The sequence below is a fragment of the Sesamum indicum genome, linkage group LG2 (genome assembly GCF_000512975.1).
Source record: "Sesamum indicum cultivar Zhongzhi No. 13 linkage group LG2, S_indicum_v1.0, whole genome shotgun sequence".
NCBI classification, from domain to species: domain Eukaryota; kingdom Viridiplantae; phylum Streptophyta; class Magnoliopsida; order Lamiales; family Pedaliaceae; genus Sesamum; species Sesamum indicum.
Window position 1 is genome coordinate 13903487 of NC_026146.1, and position 20731 is coordinate 13924217.

At 34.5% G+C, this 20731-nt stretch overlaps 3 protein-coding genes across 3 annotated transcripts in view; 1 reads left to right on the forward strand and 2 right to left on the reverse strand.

The window, feature by feature from the left end:
- LOC105156101 (probable inactive ATP-dependent zinc metalloprotease FTSHI 5, chloroplastic) overlaps positions 1 to 8219 on the reverse strand; it is a gene marked incomplete in the record, with an annotated part of 28800 nt that extends 20581 nt beyond the window's left edge. The window contains 5 exon segments of the mRNA XM_011072145.2: positions 2154 to 2423; positions 2608 to 2901; positions 2997 to 3197; positions 5441 to 5912; positions 7133 to 8219. Of these exon segments, the coding sequence (XP_011070447.2) occupies positions 2154 to 2423; positions 2608 to 2901; positions 2997 to 3197; positions 5441 to 5912; positions 7133 to 8070 (2175 nt within the window).
- On the reverse strand, positions 8947 to 13273 carry LOC105156102 (E3 ubiquitin ligase BIG BROTHER-related). Its single transcript, XM_011072146.2, has 7 exons — positions 12798 to 13273; positions 11866 to 12199; positions 11705 to 11760; positions 10309 to 10350; positions 10108 to 10229; positions 9873 to 9981; positions 8947 to 9305 (listed from the first exon to the last, which is right to left on the reverse strand). Exons 1-7 carry the CDS (start codon positions 12996 to 12998, stop codon positions 9258 to 9260), a joined length of 912 nt encoding a protein of 303 aa, XP_011070448.1. The 5' UTR covers positions 12999 to 13273; the 3' UTR covers positions 8947 to 9257.
- Positions 16878 to 18802, forward strand: LOC105156103 (sugar transport protein 10-like). Its single transcript, XM_011072147.2, has 2 exons — positions 16878 to 17209; positions 17308 to 18802. Exons 1-2 carry the CDS (start codon positions 17077 to 17079, stop codon positions 18717 to 18719), a joined length of 1545 nt encoding a protein of 514 aa, XP_011070449.1. The 5' UTR covers positions 16878 to 17076; the 3' UTR covers positions 18720 to 18802.

Consider the following 20731-nt stretch of genomic DNA (forward strand, 5'->3'; position numbering starts at 1 on the left):
AGTAAGATAGCCTTATAGGCATAGTAGTAGTGGCGTACGGCACACAATGGCGCCAAGGGCTCATGGAGCCATGGCACATGCGCGCGCGCCTTTTCGACTGATGGCGCAAATATAAGAAGTAATCTATATATTTATATAATTAGTATTATTTTGACTAGATTAATGTATAAGGAATTAAATAAGACGTATAAAACAACAAATTCAACATAACAAGACTTCATATAATTAAAACGACCAATGTTGAACCATTGAAGGATAGCAAAAGTCCTAAAGTACAGCCTTATAGTAAGAAAGTTTAAGACTTTAAGCTGTAAATACTAAATACCGACATAAACAGACAATAAAATACTGTAATTAATCATCCCAAAAAGAAAACACTAACAGAACAACTAAAGTACTCAAAGATTAATAAAATCACATCAATTTCAATGATTCAATCGGCATAATTAGAGCTTGTACTGCTGTACATGCCAAAGATTTACATTTCATGAATTTAGAAGAAAAGTCACACTCTCTATAGAAGAGAAGAAGAAGAGAGAACTGAGAAGAAGATGCATTGGCAGAGGAAGAAGAGAGAAATAAAGAAGAGTCAAGAATGAAAGTTACCCATGCATGCAAAGTACTTAATTTGCTAAAATTCCTTTTATATTTAGGGTTTTTTTTTAATTCATGGGCCTGGGCAGCCCAGCCAGCAGCCAGGCTGCCCAGGCCCTCTTTGTTATGGCGCTCACTATGGCGACGCCATAGAGAAGACACGCGCCATGGGCGCCGTATGGCGCGAGAGGTGGGCCATTGACTACACTGCTTATAGGCATTATAATGTACACAGTTTGAGAATATGTCCTTTGATTACACCTAGATATGTGATATCATATGCATTTGTGTGCGTCTCATAGTTTACCTGCATTGCGTGTACACATTAGGCTAGCAGCAATTAGAGAAATTCCAGAGGACTGGAAAAAGGTATTGCTCTCCATTCATTCCAAGTCTGCTTGGAATGGCTTTCATTAGGTTAAATCAGTGGATAAATCACTCCCCCAAGATTTATGCTTTCTCTAGGATAAGTTTCAACTTCTTTACAGACTCACCAAGAATAAGGAAAAGAGAAGGGGTTGGGACATCCACTCAAAAGTAGCCATTGCATGTATATAGGAGTGTTATTTTCTACTATGCATCCATTGCATTCTAAGCAACATGATTATAGTGCAGTGTAGAAGATACTTATATTTGACCTACATCTATAATCGTGGTTGAACAGTACACAAGTCAAAACTAGAGAAGCCGACGAAGACAAGATCCAGTTCATGCACATCCAACTAAGTTTGAGAAATGCTCACAATATTTTGTATTTTCTTTTATTAAAAAATCATCATTCACATTCTAGGACGTTTTACTAGATTCATAATAGTGGTACATGATGCAGAAGAAAGACCACTTGCCAAACTACAATAGCAGAATGATTCATAACTATAGAGTATAGCCCTCCCAAGGACTTGTCCCAACTGATAACTGAAAACATTTACAAGAAATATGTTATTATAAGGAATTATTATCATAACCAAGCAGTACCAGTCAACGTGAGAGTGGAAAGCGAAAATCCAGTAAAAAAAAATTGTATCTAAATTGGTTAACCATTCAGAGTTATAGAAATTATAAACATAAACATTCTCTGCTTGAGTCAGATAACCTCATGCCTTAACAACTACAATCATGAGATCCATTTTGGATTATACTAAGAGTTAGTAAGGTCTTTCACAAGCATTCTAATGTTAATTGTTTGTCCTCAACTAAAACAATGAAGAGAAGTGAATCTAAAAGGATAAGAATTGTTAGAGATATTAAATATGAAAATGATTATTCTCCCTAACTTAAACTTTCAATGAGGTGGTCATTCAATATAGTATGAAAGGATGAAGAAAAAAGAGATCCCGAATACAAATCTCATCATCATTCATCAAAAAAGATTCTTGTGTTAAGCCTCACAAAAAAGGAATACACCCTAGAAATCAGGGGGCATGTTAGAAATATTAAATGATCATGCATTCTTACGGTTTAAACTTTTTGTGGTTATTCAACAAGAATGAAGATAATTAGTGAGTGATAACCACTCTTTATTTATAATATGTTTAACTGTTGGCATGATAGAATCTTACCACTCTCCGCAACTTTCTTAAGTTGGGATTTCTTCTTAAAGGCCCAAAACCAAGAACTCTAGGAACTTTCCTCCTCAAAAATCGGAACACATGAAACAGCACATATCCGTATATGGCAGTTCTAACCAAAAACAAAAAATGCCACCGGAACCCATCCCTTTTCCTGGATTTGAATTTTATTTCAGCCTCAGATTGCCACTTCAAATACCAAGTTGAGCCAACAGATACATCAGCATACTCCGGCCAAGCCATACCCAATCGCATCCTCACCTATCGAAACAAAGGAAAAAGAAATGAAAGATACTGCATTCCATAATCATCAAACAGAGTGTGACACAGAAGATAAGAACATAGTATGTGATAAGAGAGTAGAAAGAGGACCAGACAACTGGAATTTGCTTCCGTAATTCCGTTCAGAACTTGAATTATCACATTGAGCAATTCAACTAGTTACCTGATAAGGTATAACAAACTCCACAAGTGGGAAAACAATCATCACCATTATGTCATCATTAATATTTCCTATCTTTTCAAGGGTCCATTCTTTTGCATACGAAAAAATATTACTCCTCCACAATTCAGTAAAGCACTGACGACATAGGTTCACTAGCAGGAGAAATTGCTGACTGAAATCTAACTCTGAAAAGGGAATCCACATCATCTGAACAGAAGTGGGAATCCCAGCAGCAAGCATTCTCAGATACAATGCATCAAACCCCCCAAAATCTTCAAACAGCATCTCAAGTTCCTGTAATAAAATCAGTAACATTGTATGACTAGCTGAAAGAAATTACTAAAGGAAATATCCAATTGTTTGAAGAAGGATAAACATCAATTACTTACTTTGACGTCCACAAAATATTCCTCGTCGTTCCCCTTAAGTGTGACATACATGGCAGCCCAATCATGCCTTATTCGAGCATTCTCCACAAGTTTTTTGGATATAGCATAAGGAACAGCTATTGGATCCAATTCCCACCTATTTTGTTGTTCATTATACCAAGTCCTTGATGCCACTCTATCCCGATCCCAAAGAATACGCTCCTACAATTGACATTTATTAAGTCAGATATATGGAAGGAGCAAATGAAACTATACATTTATACATGCAAAGAAGAGCTAATTTGAGCACACTAAGGATCATCAAGACTTCCTCATCTTTTAATGCAACAATCTGCCAGATGGATTTGTTCCACAATATAACTACCACAACCAGTACTCATTACAGCATGACATGATGTCTAGACCCTAACTTGATAGTCAAGGTTTCCAAAGAGCACCCAAACCCTCCCTCCTTCCTCAGGGAGATGGAGTGCATAGAGAAAGCAGAACTTATAGAAAGAAGGTACAAAATAGGGGGATAAGATGCTCTTGAATTATAAAAAGTACCGATTGGTAGGTCCCAGAAAGAGTTTTCCAATTGGCGCTATGTCCAGTAAAGCATGGCCAGAAGTCAAGGTGCACTTGGAATAACAAAAAGTATTCATGTAATAATTGAAAAATCAATGATTTAATGTAGTGAAAATTTTGAAGAACAACAATAAACATAAAAAGTTTTAGAGCTTCAAAAGTTCAAAGAACTAAAAAATCTAGTAGTATAATTAAGTTAGAGTAATAAAAGAAATATTACATGACGTGTTACATAATACATATGTTAATTCAAAAAAAAATCCCAGGTACAGCCCGATAGCCTAGTAGGCCTAGCCCAGGATCAACTGGGCCGGACCAGCCTGCTACTGCTTGCGGGCCAATCTGGTCCTGGACCAGGCCAGGCGTGCAACTTGAGCCATAACCAACTGCCTGCCATAAGAAGAATGAGATCTTTGAGGTCCCTTTTGTAACATACAAACAAAAGGCAAGGATGCTACCATCATCATTAAAAAGAAATGTTCGAGAATACTGACAAGGACAAGATATAATAAATCCAATGGACTTAACAGCATGACATTAAGAAGCTGAAACGTTCTAAATGCAGCGACCGGAGGAAACAGGACCTTGTTGTTTCCAGTTGAGTTGTTTCTCAAAGATTTCAACTATTTTTAGTATATCTAGCATCAACAAGCAGGTTTCTGCATGAAGCTGAACATGCTATTAATTTGCATACTCAAACTTGGGGTTGACTTCCTGTTGGAGCATCACCCTACAAAAGATAAAAGAAGACTACAGAGAACAACCCAAGGCAAAAAAATGCGCTCCTCCAAATATAGGTTCTATGTGTCCAAGTAGCCGAAAGGTTGGCCATCAGAATTCAGAGAATGATCCCGTCTCTATCCCAAACCCCAACATTTATGACAAAGAGGAACATGAAATGAAGTTTCCCCTAAATATATCAAACAACTGCCTTGATCTTACAAGGGGAAAAAAGATATAGAGCGCAAACATATGGGGACAAGGTCTTATGAGGCCTATGCTCTTGCAATAAAGCAATCAATCATATTCACTTAAGATCCAAAAACTAATGGAACGACTTAAGGGGCTTTCTCTATTTCTTTAAATCTATAACTTTGAAGACAAAGAAATGGTAACTACGGAATAGACATGAAAACATAAAATTGTTGCCTGTCACAATTTACCTTGCCCTCCAAATCTACAATCAGTAGGAGAAGTCAGAGATACCATACTTAGATTAATAAAAGATCAAAACTGCAAGTACAAAGATTCCGTGAAACTGTGGCACCATCAATTTGTTGAAATTGGGAGGATGTCACTAAAACCCAGAATATTTAACCATGCACAAAAATGATGATCGACACGACGATGGTTCCATACGGGATAAACAACGATGGGGCTTGAGAGCAAAGAAAATCATCATTAATTAGGGCAAGGGTAGGAGCAAAAGGCAACAAGGCAGCAATAGCTACATAAGGCAGGGCTCAATAGCTACATAAGGCAGGGCTCAATAGCTACATAGGGGAGGAGGCGGATAGAGGCATAAAGTATACTATAATCAAGCAGCAGCAACCAACAATAACATCCAGGATAAGACTTGATGAAAAAGAGACATTTAATGACATCATCACATGGTTCTTCATATGTCTAAGCGGGAAAGGTTCAGGTGAGGTTAAAGGATAGGCATGGCAGTAGACAGTTGCATGAAAGCAATATCTAAAAATTGCAATTATAATCCACATGCAAAACAGAAAAACAAAATACAATGAATTGCACCAATATATGCCGAGGAGACACTATAAATGATATCTTTTATCAAGTAAAAGATTATTCTACAGTTATGATTCAACAAAAACAAAATAAGTGCATGAAAAAATCAAACTCTACGGAAGATTTACCTGTCTCTCAGCCACATACTTTTTACCTAGTTCAGGATCTTCTAGAAAACTTTTCTTAAGGTCCATCTTCACATCCTCTCTCCATTTCTTCCAACCATGAAGTAAATGGAGGCTCGCAGCTTTTCCGCTTACTACCTCCTTCCTTCCAAACATCCACTTCAGCTCAATATCTGGATAACCCTTGACAACCTCATCTGGTGGTGTGATTGCAATATAACGTCTTTCCTCACCATGTTTCTTCATAGTCTTTCTAATTTGAGACTCCAGGTTCTTTTGCATCTCTCTTGAATCTCTAAGTACTTTCTGTATCCGAAGAGCAAAATCAGTTGAATCTTGGCCAGAGAGAGATTCCATATCCCCATTGACCACAACACTGGGTAAAATAATTTGCTCTTGCAACTGCCTATGCGCGTCCTGCAGTTCTTTCCGAATCTCACCTTTAGAGAGCTTGGTAAAGGAGGGTCCTGAGGCACTGTGAGCTCATAAGACCAAAAGTAAGCAGCAAAAGTTGGTCAGATCCGAGCATGGAATACCAAATATCACGCAATGTACACTTACTATGAAGAATATTGGAACTTCAAAATGCAACAATGAACACCTTGGAGTGAATATTGACATTTAGGCAATGTACGTAAAAAAGAGTAAGATTAATAAATGAGAAGATTCACTTTTTAACTAATCTCCAAGTCATATTAGATGGATTCAAGAACCAAAAACAAAAAAGAATGGAGAGTATTTTTTATGAGACCACAGAAGATTGCCTTGACAACTCTAGATGCAGAAAAGAGATTAAAACTGGCTGTATTCTAGGGTTTCCTTTTTTTAGGAAACTACTAACCCCCACGTGCAAAGAAGTTCTGGATGATGTAATTTATCATAAATAACAACTTATAAGTTTTAGAAATGTGCAAGGATTCTTTTCAATTATTTTGAAATTCTTCATGAATTGATATAATATGAAGTGCACACTATCTGATTGCTTTCTAGCTATTTTAATGTTACTCATGTATCAAACAGGATTGTTGACTTTTCTAGTAACCAGAACATCTTAAAGCCAGATGTTTCAATCATTTAAGTTACATTTACACAAAGTATCTTTGCAACGTCAAGATTTCAAAATCAAATATGGAAAATTACACTTTTTTGCAATAATTGGAGTCAAAAGCAATGCAGGATTTTGTTTGGTGAAATTGCCAAAGAGCCAAGTAAGAAGGCAAGAAGAGAGAAGAGTGAGAGATTAATTTCAATCTTATATAATTGTCCTACGTCAAATGATTTCTTGCATTCAAAGACAAGAAGACATGTGAGCCATTAACTTGCACTTAAACAGGACGTTCAGCTTCTTTCTGATAACTCAGAATTTAAACTGGCCTCAAGATTCATGTCTAAAGACCAGAAAGATGAAGTCAACCTTGAATAAAAGAATAAGCTAACATGATCCAATCGACAAATTTGTAAGTTGATATATTTCGAGAATATGCAACTCCAGCAAAGTAGAGACAACAATTGAATCAACTTGAAATGGGCTGACAACACACACGATTCAGCTTGTAGTTCGTCAAAGAAGCTGAAATGGAACATGAAAAGGAGGGAAAACTATATTGAATCCCACTGATTCTTTATGAAAACTTCATCACACAGTATGCAGGCACTTATCATGATAATAAAAATTAATTAAGGAAGTTTCTTTACCTCTGAATCTTAGGCCTCCTCATTTCCCTTAAGAAGTCCTCAACCAGAGCCTCACATTCCCTCTCAATAAACAAAAGCTCTCTCACACCAATGCTAAATGCCATGGTTTCTTTCCACTCAATCAGGTCTTCAATATCCCAAATCCTCTCCAATATGTCATTATACTTTTTCTCCCAACTCATCCTCTCATCCCTCAACCTCTCAATCCTATCACCACCGCCTTTTCCAACCCTCAGCAAATTCTCTTCTTCCCTCAGTGCCTTGGATACTTTATCCAAAATTTTCTCGGAACGGTCCATTAGCTCTTCCTTTTCCCGCTTCAAAGTCTCCAACTCCGCATGAAGACCATTCATTATCTCTTCTTGCAGTGCCCTCTTAGTCATCTTGACCTGGTTCAACCCTTCCTCAACGTTCGTGTCAAAGTCTTCCTTCCCCGCATTTTTCCCCTCCTCAATTAACCTAAGTAGCCTCGACACATCCTCCAACAACCTCCGTGTATAACGCGAGTACTCGTGACTCTTTTCCTCATTCTCTTCACCTAGAACTAATTCGCTCCCGGCTGCAGGAGGGGCGGCAGCAACCGCAGCCAAAGCAGGCTTCCGAAACCCAAAAACCGGACAGAAAAACCCAATAACAACACAGAACAATGCATAAGCAATCGGCCTGGCAAAGGCAAGTGCATTGTGTTCGTCGTTACAATGCTTCAAATCATTGGATATGATTCTTGGTCGGTTGTCAACCTTATTGTCATCAACAGAACACCGGACAACTCGAAGCGCAGCCGGAACTCGAAGCGGGTGTAGGGGTGAGAATGATTTGACAAAGAATGAGGAATTTCTAGGACAGGGAATAGATTTTGGTTTGGGTTTAGCGCAGTTATGAAGTGGGAAATTGAAGAGAATGGGGGCCTGAAGGGGCGAAGAAAGAGCGGAAAACATCACCACATTTGGTTGGGCGTTTGCTGTGCTCCGCTCTCAGAATTCTTGAAAGAAGGGGATAAGCCCTCTCCTCTCCCGGGGCTTTGGGTTTTTGAACAACAATAAGTCCAGTTGTGATTGACGATTTCCTTCACATGAAGTTGTAACTCGGGGAAAATTGCATTTCTCATCGGCTATTTCACTTTTGATCATTCAGTTTACGGTTTGGCACATTCTGATTTTTTTATAAAATAAAATATTTGTTTTTCCAAATTTTCATATAAAATCTTTTGATTCGCGGCTAGACATTTTTTCTCGGCTCTAATTTATTAACGGAATTTTGTCAACTTTTTATTTATTTTTTCCCAAAGTTATGAATAAAATATACATCAGTTATCTTTGGTAATGTGCATGCAATCCGTAATATTACACATTATTCTAAATATTTTGTTTAACAACAATCGATGATATTACTCTATGCACTACTGGTACTATACATTAATCAATTTAATTTTCATAGTATATAGTAAGTATTGATTGCTTATTCTTAGTTGTATTAATGCTAGAATATGATATAATAATTCCAGATTTGACAATCATAATGCATGAGTTAGCATTTTGGTCTAGAATAATTAAGATCAAAATGGATATTACTTATTTTTATAATTATTTCATATGTTTCTTTAATTTTAACATTTCCGTATAATGTCAGAAACATTTCAAGAAAATTCTAATACATAACAAATCAAGACACAATTAAAAACCAAACTTTAGTCCGTGATCCAATGTTATATTCAGTCTTTTCCAAAATTTAAGAGAACCTATGCATTGTTTCCTTCTTTCTTTTCCACCCTGATTAAAACTTACAGAACTATGCATAATGATTTACATACATTATTTTATCGAAAACATAATTGCCCATCAAACAGAAATATTGGTAGGTAGGAAAGACACATGCACGATTAAAAGCTCTGAGCCCTAAGTATTGCTAAAAGTAACCAATGACCACCAAAGATTGTGGTAGCAAATATTCAATGTGGCTAATATATTTCAGTCAGAACAACCAAAAGGAATACAAGTAGTTCAATAGTGAGTTCATCCTTTTATGCTGTTGACGGTTTTGACAATAGACGCAAACAGTAAGAGCTGCCGGTTATTTGCTCTGCCCCATTTCATGCAAAATATCTTCAGCTTGCTGATGGAGTATGCTAGCTTTTTCCTGAAGTGGAGACTTCAGCACTGCATACAGGACAAACCTACACAATGTGGGATCATGTCTCGGTTATTTCTTTCTTTGACATCATGCATGAAAATGAAACATTCAGAAAGCAAAAGCAAATGAAACAAATGGAAGGAAGAGAAATCGTTTCATGCATTAGACTCCTTATCCACCAGGGGGGAAACAGAAAGGAAACATTTCAACTCATGACATTTGCTGTTGCTGCTAGCATCTTTGACCGTTCACCACAATAAAGACTGTACACCAACAAGTATATATTTTGGGAAACATAATGGAATTCTGTTAGAGCGCATAAATATAATTATTTAATAAAGCAAAATTAGTTCCATGAGATGCTTAATTTTCCTTTAGCAATCACAGCAGATGATGCAATTTGTAAAATAGTACAACTAAGAAATTGCAGTTGCCAGCCTAGGAAATTGGCAAATCACCAGTCTTATACCACATGGTAACTCGTTCAATATATCTTTCAGTTCTTCATGTACTTAATGTTATCTTACCATAACCAAAATTGAAAGAAGCGCCCTGGCACGAGAGCCCCAAGACAGTATAATCAAAAAAGCATCATTTAACAAGAATAAACCTTGTTTATTTGCAACCAATTGTTAATGCACTCTGAATGGTATGAATGTTTGCAGGAAAGAACAGTCAAGGTGTCTCCATCCTCATAGTCCAACCTGCATATAACACAGCTGAAACACAAAGGTAAAATTTTGTCAGCATATTGGCATTATTACAGGGAAGACATATCTGGTGTGCTGGGGAGTTGAGAGGTTGTAAAATAATATTGTTTGGAAAACAAAGACAAGTTTACTTACGTATCATTACTCCCTTCCTGAATGCCTTGTGATTTATAATTTATGGAAGGCAAGGAAGCAATTGTATCTGCAGAGAGACCCCTACTTTCTGTACCAACAACATCACCTAGTGCAAGCAACTCCTGCAACATAATGTCAACGATGAGATCAATGTAGCGTGGGCTGAAGAAGAGAGAAAACAGGATTGAAATCCTAAATTACCTCATATGACAGTTCATCAGGATCAACCTCCTCCCATGCATCCTAAAGATTTATTAACATTTTCAGGCATGAACTTGGTGACTAATTTCGAGCAAAGAGTTGCTAAGATATAAAGGCATAATTCAAATGAATTTCTTGACAACAAGCAGTCATTACAGAACATAAACAAAAGAACAAGAGATTGAATCAAGTGTCAATACTATTTGCAACTGCAAGTAATAACTTAGCCACCACCATACCAGTTAAAGCAAAGAAAAAACACTCGTCACCAAGAAAGGCCACCATTTAGGAATAAGTTCAGTGACTTGAAGTAGAAACAATCTCAATTAGTCGTAACAACAATAATCCAGAATAACAGTGTTGACTGAGGTGAATCAAAGCCCCTTAAATGATTTCATAGAACATAGAAGGTGAAAGTTTAAATAGCAAGGCACTTAGATATCAGCATTCAAGCCATCTATAAAACTGATGTATAGTTTCCTTCACATCCAGACCACTGATGATTATTTGATCTTGCCTGGAATGCAATCCTAAAGAATCTAGTGAAACGTCTCAGTTTCCCACTAGTTCAATGTTATCCTTGAAGTCTATCGTTGAGTATTCAGTACAAGTTACCTCTCTCCCCTCCCAATTTTCTGCCTGTTAGGAGTTTAGCTTAGCCTTTCACCCTATTCTTCTCCTCCTTTCCTGCATTACTGCAGAATATCTATTGATATATTCACATTTCGCATTGCCTTCTTCCTAAGTATTAAGACTGAGAAGGATTCTGCAGAAGTCTGACTGTCTGAGGATGATATATTTTCTTGCAACATCAACTTATCCAGTCAACAATATAAACACAAGATAAGCCATTCAAACTAAACTAAAAAAGTTATAAGTGTGGGCCGTTAGATTGGATTCAATATTTTGAAAAGCCACTACATTTATCACAACAAACTTAAACAGCAGAACACACATTATCAGAACGTAAGTTCAGACAATAAATATAATTATATCAAATCCTCTCACGACGCACGCATTAACACCATCTTGGATATTATTATATTTCAGATGTACCAAAACTTTCATAAGGCCACTAAAACTTGGACAGAACACACCATTGGGTGTTAATCAAATTAAAATCTTCTCACGGAATGAACAAAATTTGGCGCTACAGTGAGCTTTCTAAAGGTTTTTTGGTTCATAAACTAAATTAGAACAAATATATATGACGAAGTCCAGCATACAGAAACTTCCACCATCATTTTACATGAACACTGCAGGATGGGAAATTATAAGGTCAAAACCAGAAAGAAACTTCTTATTCCAGCGTCAACATTAAACTCCTTCATAACCATCAGCGGAAAACATTAATATCATGAAATAGGAGATAAGACCAAAGGCAGAACATACACACCTGAGGATTACCATCATGCTCATCTAACTCTTCCTCTTCATCTTCCCCGACAACCACTATAGAGAATGATCAGAGAAATGTCAACTATCACACAATACTCAGACATCATAAAAGGAATAATAACAAAATGAAGAACTAAAAAATGTCAATTAGACTCTCACTTCCATTTATCCCAGCCAGGGCTAACAATCTGGCTGCCATTTCCCGTTCTTCAGCATCTTGCAAGGCTCTAGCATAGGCCTCATCACTTGAAAAGGCAGAGGGATCCAATTCAGCATTTTGGGTATCTTCTGCTTCTTCAGCATGAGCATGCACATCGAATGCATCTTCTGCATCATCGTCTACCTCCACATCAGAACCATCGTAATCCTCTTCACTGGCATCATCAAAATCATCATCATCAGCCTCATCTTCATGTCCATAACTGTCAGCTTCCCAACTTCCATAATCACTGCCATTTGCAATATCCATTCTCAACATCATATAAGCTCTTTCCTGTCCACAAAAACCAATTTCGATAAATCTTTGATCATAATAGTTAAAGTGAAAACCAGGGTACACCTTTATTATTGCTCAGACTACAAATGAGTCACAGTCATTTTCATCTTGGGCTAGGAGGTGAAGCTATATAACCAACCGCATACCAACTCAATCAAAAATCCATAAGAGTTATATAGAGAAAAAACACTATGAATCAAGCGCCCAAAAGCTAAATCGATTTCAACAATTTTGATACTAATTCCTGAATAAGCAAAAAACTGCAGAGAAAGATGGGCGGGTAACCAGATAATATTAACGAACTCATGATCAGAAAGGACATTTAAACGCAGAGAGGACATGAATTGGGAATCTTAAATACAACCAAAAGGAATTCCAGCTGCAAGACATAGTACTCGGGGAATTAACAAAGTTAGAACACCACGATTAGAGAGAATTGCATCTATTAAGTAGAAGTCATAAATACATGTCGAATAAACCCTAAAAAGAGAGAGAGAGACATTTCTAATTGAATAAAATCGATATAGAATTTGATAGTAAGCCGCCCCCCCCCCCAAAAAAAAGGAAGGAAGAAAGGAAACCTAAAAAGCAAAACCTGTTCTTGGAGAGTCCGAGCAAGGGCAAGATCCGCATCTACTTGACTGAGGTCCGTAAACGGAGTTCTCTGGCGGCGATTTCCAGCACCATCTCCGGCATTCTGCGGATTATCGGTAGGGTTTTGTTGCGCGTCGGCGGCAGTGGTGGTGGTGGTGGTGGTGGTGTTGTCGGCGTCCGCCTTGGCATTGGAGTTCTCCATTCCTCCACAATAAATTGGAATCGAAACAATCCCTAATTGCAGAAGTAAGGAAAAACGAACTGAAACGCGGGGCGGGGAGCGGAATGATAATTCGAAATTACAGGAATTTGAGCAACCGATTTTAAGAATAATATGAGAGAGAGAGAGACGTAGACGAAAGCGGTGGTGTGCTTTTCGAGTGTTTTAAGTATTATTTGAAATTGAAATCGATTCCTCTCTCTCTCTCTCTCTCTCTCGCTCTCGCTCTCGCTCTCGCCCACCCTCTCTCTCTATTCTATATATCTTTCTCTTTTATTTATTTTCGACACACAGAGGCTACTGCTTTTGTATGCATTCTGCATGAGATAACTATCGGATCTGAAGCAATTAATTATCTTTTTATATATTAAAAAATATTTTTTAAAAAATAATTGTTTTGAATAATTAAACAACTATTTTGATATTTTGGGAGTAATTATACATAAACTTCCTATAATTGAAAATTACATCTAGTACCCATGATATTTACTTTTGACTAATAAATAAGTTTTTTTGTTAGTTAAAATTAATCGAATTTGTTAATATTAATAAAAAATAAAAAAATCTATATTTACCCTCAATTGACTTATTACTAACTTACAGTAGGTCAAATAAATCTTTTTCATGACAAAATTATTCTCATACGTCTTCACATATTAATGTATGTGAGGAGATATATTTTCACCGTATAAGGGTAGTTTAGTCCGAAAAAAATTATTTGACCTGCAATAAATCTGTTTTAAGTCAATCAAAAGCAAATATCAATTTTTTGGTTAATATTAGCAAATTCAGTGAATTTTGACTAATCGAGAGACTTATTTATTGGATGAAAACAAACCTCAGGAGTGCTAGATGTAATTTCTCAAATTACATAATATTTACGTATAATTACATCAAATCTCAAATAAGAGAAGTGGAATCATCCTTTAAAAAAAAAAAAAAAACACATGGGATAGCAATGAAACCTTGGAAAAAGAAGAAAAACTTAAATTTAAACATGATAATACAGACTTAGAGGGTGTTTCGATAAGTTTATAAGCTATTGAAAATATTTTATAAGATGTTTGGGAGCTTATAAAATGCAATAAAATATTTTACGAATATTTTAGAAAAGAAAAACTTATAAATTCTAAAAATAAAATATTAAAAGCTTATAATGAAAAAAAAAAAAAGAAAAAGCAAGAAGTTGCTACTTATTTATAAGATTTGAGCAAATCCCTTCAAATTAATTGTAAAATTGCTATTGTTAATATCTTATAAGTGACAATGTTTTATTTTATTTGAACGCTTCATGGACTTATTTTTAGAATAAGATTTAATACCTTATGAGGTTTAAAATATCTTATAAGATGTATGAGCTTATAAGATCGTTTTAAATAAATTTAACCAAACACCCTCTAAGTACAATCCATTTTTTTTAAAAAAAAAATTTTGTAAGTTCATTAATTTTAACACCCTCGATATTTTGTTAGTATTCAGTTTTATTCTTCATAAAATTGATTTTTTTTTTTTGGTCGCAAATAAACATACTCGTCACATTATTCTAAATTCGTACAATTTCGTGGTTTTTTTTGTCATTATTACAATATAAGGTGTTTATTCATTATATCAAATACCCTAACATCGTCTTATAAGTTCTAACATCTTATGATTCAAATACTTTAAAAACTTATTAATATTTAATATTTTTTAAACTTTTAAAATATTTTATAACATATACTTATTTATAAGACAAATAATATTAGCCAAACTCAATCACATTTTGAAATAAAAAAAAAGGTGATTTCTATGAACACTAAAAAAAATATAATTTTTCTCTACGATTAATTACTATAGCCCAAAGAAGAAAATCGTGATAAATACAATCAACTACGATTTTTGCAATGATCATTAGCTGTTGTTTCTGCATGTGTGGTCAAAACATTAGCCATATCCAAACCGTGGCAAATATTTTGGCAAAATGGCTGAAAACCATGACGAATATTGATTACATGTGTTAAAATTTTAAACTTTTACTTTGATTTTATTTAATCATGATTAATACTATTATTTTTTAAGACGTGATCATTTATAGTGTAGCGAAAATTCAATTTTTCTTTTAGAATAGGTTCAAAATCTCAATAATTACATCCTCATTATTGCTTCCAACATACAAACATTTGAAAATATATAATCATAGTTTGGGATATTTTAAAGATATGATAACAACAAAAATAAATATGACACAATTATTTTTCAATAATTCACTTGAGTTAATGTTTCACCATTTAACAACTCATATAGCAGTTAGAAATGTAAACGATAAGAACATTTTCACCATAAAAAATTGGTCATTATTATGAGGAGGTTTTTTGTTACTTTTTATTTTAATTGCAATTATATTCATAATTTATTTTGGGCTTAATTTTTTTTAAATTAAATCAATCCTAAATGGCTTTGGTCCTCTTTAGGTGCTCTATTATTTTAAATGGTTTATATGTCATCTGAGGGGGGGGGGGGGGAGAGAGGGGTGGAGTTGTTTTTTTTATTTTTTGTATAATAATAAATTTTTAATAATTTTGAATTATTTATATATAATATAAATTAAGTAATTTGTTTAATCCAAATTTTTTAGTTTTTAAAATCTAACAATTGGTCAGATCTGTCGATTGTTATTTAATAAAAAAAGATCAAACGGTTATTAAAATAAAAAATAATATATAATAAAAAGGCATACCGGCCATATGAAAAAAATTAACATCGTTAAGCCAATTAATGAAAAGAGGCAAGTGAGCTACGTTTAATAAAACACAGGAGAATGTTTTGCCTATTTTTAAAATATAGAGAAATTTTAGCCGAATTTTTAAAACACATGGAAATTTTATGCTATTTAGCCAATTTTTCTTTTGCCTATTTTGGGCTGACATTTGCAACGGATATTGTCACATCTTTCAACAGTTGATCGTAAATTTTGTCATAAAGTTTTCACTATAGTTTCCGTACATTTTATACTGCATTATTTGTAAATATTGCAATTTTACTTCCTGTATCTAATATAGGGAGTGATAAGTTTAATCCTATTATAATTGAAATTGGCAATTAAACTTTACAATTCTAAAAACTAACAAATTAAGGACAAATTTTTCCGTAAATTACAATCTAGTCAAAATTTGTGACTATCTCGAGATGGGAAATCATTTGGTAACGACGGACATAATATTGCGACAAAAATCGCAACAGTCATTTCATCCGTAGCAAACTTTTTTGGTAGTCGACGAGCATTGCAATTACATAAGTTGTGACGGTTTTCTTGGTGGCCAACATTTCCCTCCTTAATTAAAACGGGCAATTATATTTACAAGGAGTTAAATTCATTTTGACCTCCTATGATATATAAAAATATTAAAAAAATTTAATATAAAAAATCACCCCCATGTTACGAATAAGTAATCACACCGTCCCTGGTCAATTTGAGCATATTTTTTTAGAAATAATGACTAAAATACCCCTTTTAGCCAACTGGTCAAACTAGGTTTTTTATTAATATATAATTATTTTAATTTATAATATATATAATTTAACAGTATTAAAATATTTTTATAATATATATAATTAAATTAATGTGTGTGTTTAGACTGACTTTTCACAATTCCTTAAAATGTGGTGAGAGTAAACGTTTCTCCACCATTAAAATTTTGAATTACTGTTGAAAAACAAAACCGTTGAGAATTTCCATGGATGGAATTTTTCGAGGTAAACGGAATAGCGAAAAACATGGATATCCAGTCCTTAATTGGAGATAGCTATCTGGCCATCCATTTCCAGCTCTTGTCTGTGTATAAATACCCATACAAGGAGGGATGTCAAGCAGAAAATAAAGACGTCCTAGAGACGCTCATGTAGGATCTGCAGGAGAAAGGTTAAAAAAAAAAAAAAAAGAGAGGTAGTTCACAGGTTTCTCTCTCAATGAAAACAGAGAAAAATAACAAGAAAAACTGTTGAGAGAGAGCCTCGTTTTTCTTCTTCTGTAGATTTTTCAGGTTGCTTATAGTAAAGATAGATTATTAGGGTTTAAAATAAGATGGCAGTTGGAGGAGGTATTAGTGCCGGAAATGGGAAACAGTATGAGGGCCGTGTTACGCCCTTTGTTATCGTTGCATGTCTTGTAGCAGCCACCGGTGGGCTGATTTTTGGTTATGATATTGGTATCTCAGGTACATATCGTGTCATGTACTTAATAAATTAATTACTTATATTAATTTTTTAATCATTTACTTGATTATGTTGATCGTTGCATGTGATAATTTTTTAGGAGGAGTTACATCGATGGACGAGTTTTTGGAGAAGTTCTTCCCGGCTGTGTACGCTAAGCAAAAGAATGCGACGGGCCACGAGAGCCAATACTGCAAATTCGAAAACCATATGCTGACCCTTTTCACATCATCTCTTTACTTGGCAGCCCTTATTGCTTCATTCTTTGCCTCGGCCACCACCAGAAAATTTGGGAGGAAAATATCCATGACGATAGGCGGTATGGTGTTTTTGGTTGGCGCCATTCTCAATGGTGCTGCTACAAATGTGGCGATGTTGATCATTGGTCGAATCTTGCTTGGTGTTGGCATTGGCTATGCCAATCAGTCGGTCCCTGTCTACTTATCTGAGATGGCGCCACCAAAATTAAGAGGAGCCCTCAACATTGGTTTCCAGATGGCTACCACCATAGGCATCTTTGCAGCTAACCTTGTAAACTATGGAACTGCACAGATGAAGGCAAATGGCTGGAGAGTTTCCTTGGCGCTTGCAGCTGCCCCAGCTTTGATCATGACTATAGGAGCAATCTTCCTACCCGATACTCCCAATTCTCTCATTGAAAGAGGGATGAAAGACAAAGCCAAAGAGATGCTACAAAAAATTAGGGGCACGCCAAATGTGCACGACGAGTTCAGTGACTTAATGGATGCTAGTACTGTCTCACAACAAGTTCGACATCCATGGAAGACCATTCTTGAGGCAAAATATAGGCCGCAGTTAATTATCACATGTTTGATCCCATTCTTCCAACAATTGACAGGCATCAATGTGATCATGTTCTATGCTCCAGTGCTTTTTAAAACACTCGGATTCGGGGATGACGCCTCGCTAATGTCGGCTGTTGTTACAGGCCTGGTTAACGTATTTGCCACCTTGGTTTCGATCTTGGTGGTTGACAGGTTTGGGAGGCGGGTCTTATTCTTGGAAGGTGGAATACAAATGATCCTATGCCAGATAGGGGTTGGAGTACTAATCGCCTCTGTGTTTGGCGTCTCAGGAAATGGGACCTTTAGCAAAGGATTGGGGAACTTGGCACTAGCCCTGATCTGCATTTACGTGGCAGCATTTGCATGGTCCTGGGGGCCGTTGGGGTGGTTGGTGCCAAGTGAAATCCATCCTATGGAAATAAGATCAGCAGGGCAATCCATCAACGTGTCTGTCAATATGTTCTTTACATTTGTGATCGGACAACTTTTCCTCTCCATGCTTTGCCATATGAAGTTTGGGCTTTTCTTCTTCTTTGGGGGATGGGTGTTGGTAATGACCGTGTTCGTCTATTTTTTCGTGCCGGAGACAAGGAACGTGCCCATTGAAGAGATGAACAAGGTGTGGAAGTCTCATTGGTTTTGGGGAAAATACATTCCTGATGATGCCGTGGGTCTTAGCCACAAGAGCAGTGATCATGATGCTTGATCGCAATTATTTTCGGCAACAATGACCAATTTTGTTTCATTTTTAATATCGGGAGAAAAAGTAAAAGTATAATGCCCGATTTTTTTCATTTTCTTTTTCTTTTTTCTTTTTAAAAAACCACCATTATTTCTAATTTTTGTATTTGCTTCATTATCCATAAATATAATTATTATTCTTTTCTATTTATTTCCCGCTTATCTTGCTAAAATAATTAATGACTTGTTCATTTTCTAACACATAATAATTAAAAAAGGACTAGTCAGTAAAATCAAAACGTGTTAATGTTCATACATACTTTTTATCGATTTTAATCGAATACATCAAAGTATTTAAAAATTACTTCATTTATTGTACTAAACAATTTTCATAAAAACTATTATACTTAAGTATGACATTCCAGGAAACCATTATACTTGTCCTAAATAAAGCACAAGGTTTCACTTTTCTTTTCATCCTGTCAGCTCAAACATAGCGTAGATGTATATGATTAAAGAATATTATAAATTATGATAAATCAATAAAATTAGATGTGAACACTTAAATTTGAGTATACTTAATCAACGTTTATCATGATTTTACTTATGGTCAAAATAAATATTTTTTATTTATTAGCTAATATTTTGACATCGTTTATAAAAATAATGGCTAATAGTCGCTATGCAACAATAGTTAATTAGTATTTTTTTTTCCTAATTTTTACTTTTAACTACATTAATTAACTATCACAAAAAAATTATATTTCTTCCAGTGATGCAATAATATATATTTGTTGAACAACAAGATAATATTTTTATTTACAAGAGTAATTAATGGATAAACGTATTTTTTATCCCGTAACTTAGGGTATTTGATGTTTTTGTTCTTTAACTTTTAGGATGGCATTTTAGTCCTGTATCTTTTAATTTTTTGTAATTTTAATTTTTTAATTTTTTAATTTTTATTTTTTATTTTTTTGTAGTTCATCTTCGTAGGCGAGAAGGGTGAACTCTGGTAATATTTTTTTTTTTGAATAATTACAAAAGATATTATTAAAAATATATAGACCAAGTGACTAGTGCATTAAACATTCCACACAATCATATAGACTGAATTAATTCATAAAATAAGTTTCGAATAATACTATTACGATTTTATAATGAATATAATAAGGCAATTAATTATGAAACCACTAATAAAGTAAGTGATCTTATTTCAAGTTTCTGAAATAAATAATTAATTTTAACACAAATTTGTTTACTTAAAGTCCTTGTTTTTTATTCAACTTGCACTATTATATTATTAATTAGGGATATTTATTTAGTGACATATAAAATTATATTTCCTATGCAATTTTAATATTATCAATCATCACATAATAATTAAAAAAAAGCACCACAAAGTTACTAATATTTTATAATATCTTATTATAAAATTTTAAATTGTATTTAAATTAAGAATAAATTACAACAGGCTCCTCTGAAATTTGTTATAATCAGAACTACCTCCTCATTTTTTGAAAAATTATGAATACTCTCTTGAAATTACTAATAAATACCACTTTGTGACAACCTGATAGGGGTATTTGTTAGGTATTTATAATATTTCAGAGGGTATTTAATTTTTTTTTTTAAAAAAAATTATAATTATGAGAAATATCAAGAAAGCCCGTTATAATTTACTTAAAATTAATGAAAAATAGTCCCATGGATTGCTTCCCTTTCTTTTAAAGAGAGATGCTTTTCCAATTTTCTAAATCATACCTTCTCCTAATTACATAGCCTACATAACTTTTCTAGTCAGTATTAAGTTTTTGAAGTAATTTTATTTAATTAAGTTTGCATAAGCTCTTAATCATAATTTATTTTTATTAAGATACTATTTCAATTCTATTATATAAGCAATTAACAACTATTATTATAAAAATTAATCATTTAACATATCTTTCATAATATGTTATTGTATGAAATCGAGGCGAGCAAAAAGTTGCCTGTAAAAATCATATCCAACTGAAGGTCTGTGGGCAGAAGTTCTTG

Bases quoted from the DNA above. Each gene is read 5' to 3' on its own strand.
- LOC105156102 (XM_011072146.2), bottom strand. From the start codon at position 12,998: ATGGAGAACTCCAATGCCAAGGCGGACGCCGACAACACCACCACCACC. The intron at 11,761-11,865 runs GTGAGAGTCTAA...CATTCTCTATAG, and splicing joins CCTGGCTGGGATAAATGGAA to TGGTTGTCGGGGAAGATGAA. The intron at 9,306-9,872 runs GTTTATTCTTGT...CACATTGTGTAG, and splicing joins ATTGGTTGCAAATAAACAAG to GTTTGTCCTGTATGCAGTGC.
- LOC105156103 (XM_011072147.2), top strand. From the start codon at position 17,077: ATGGCAGTTGGAGGAGGTATTAGTGCCGGAAATGGGAAACAGTATGAG. The intron at 17,210-17,307 runs GTACATATCGTG...ATAATTTTTTAG, and splicing joins TTATGATATTGGTATCTCAG to GAGGAGTTACATCGATGGAC.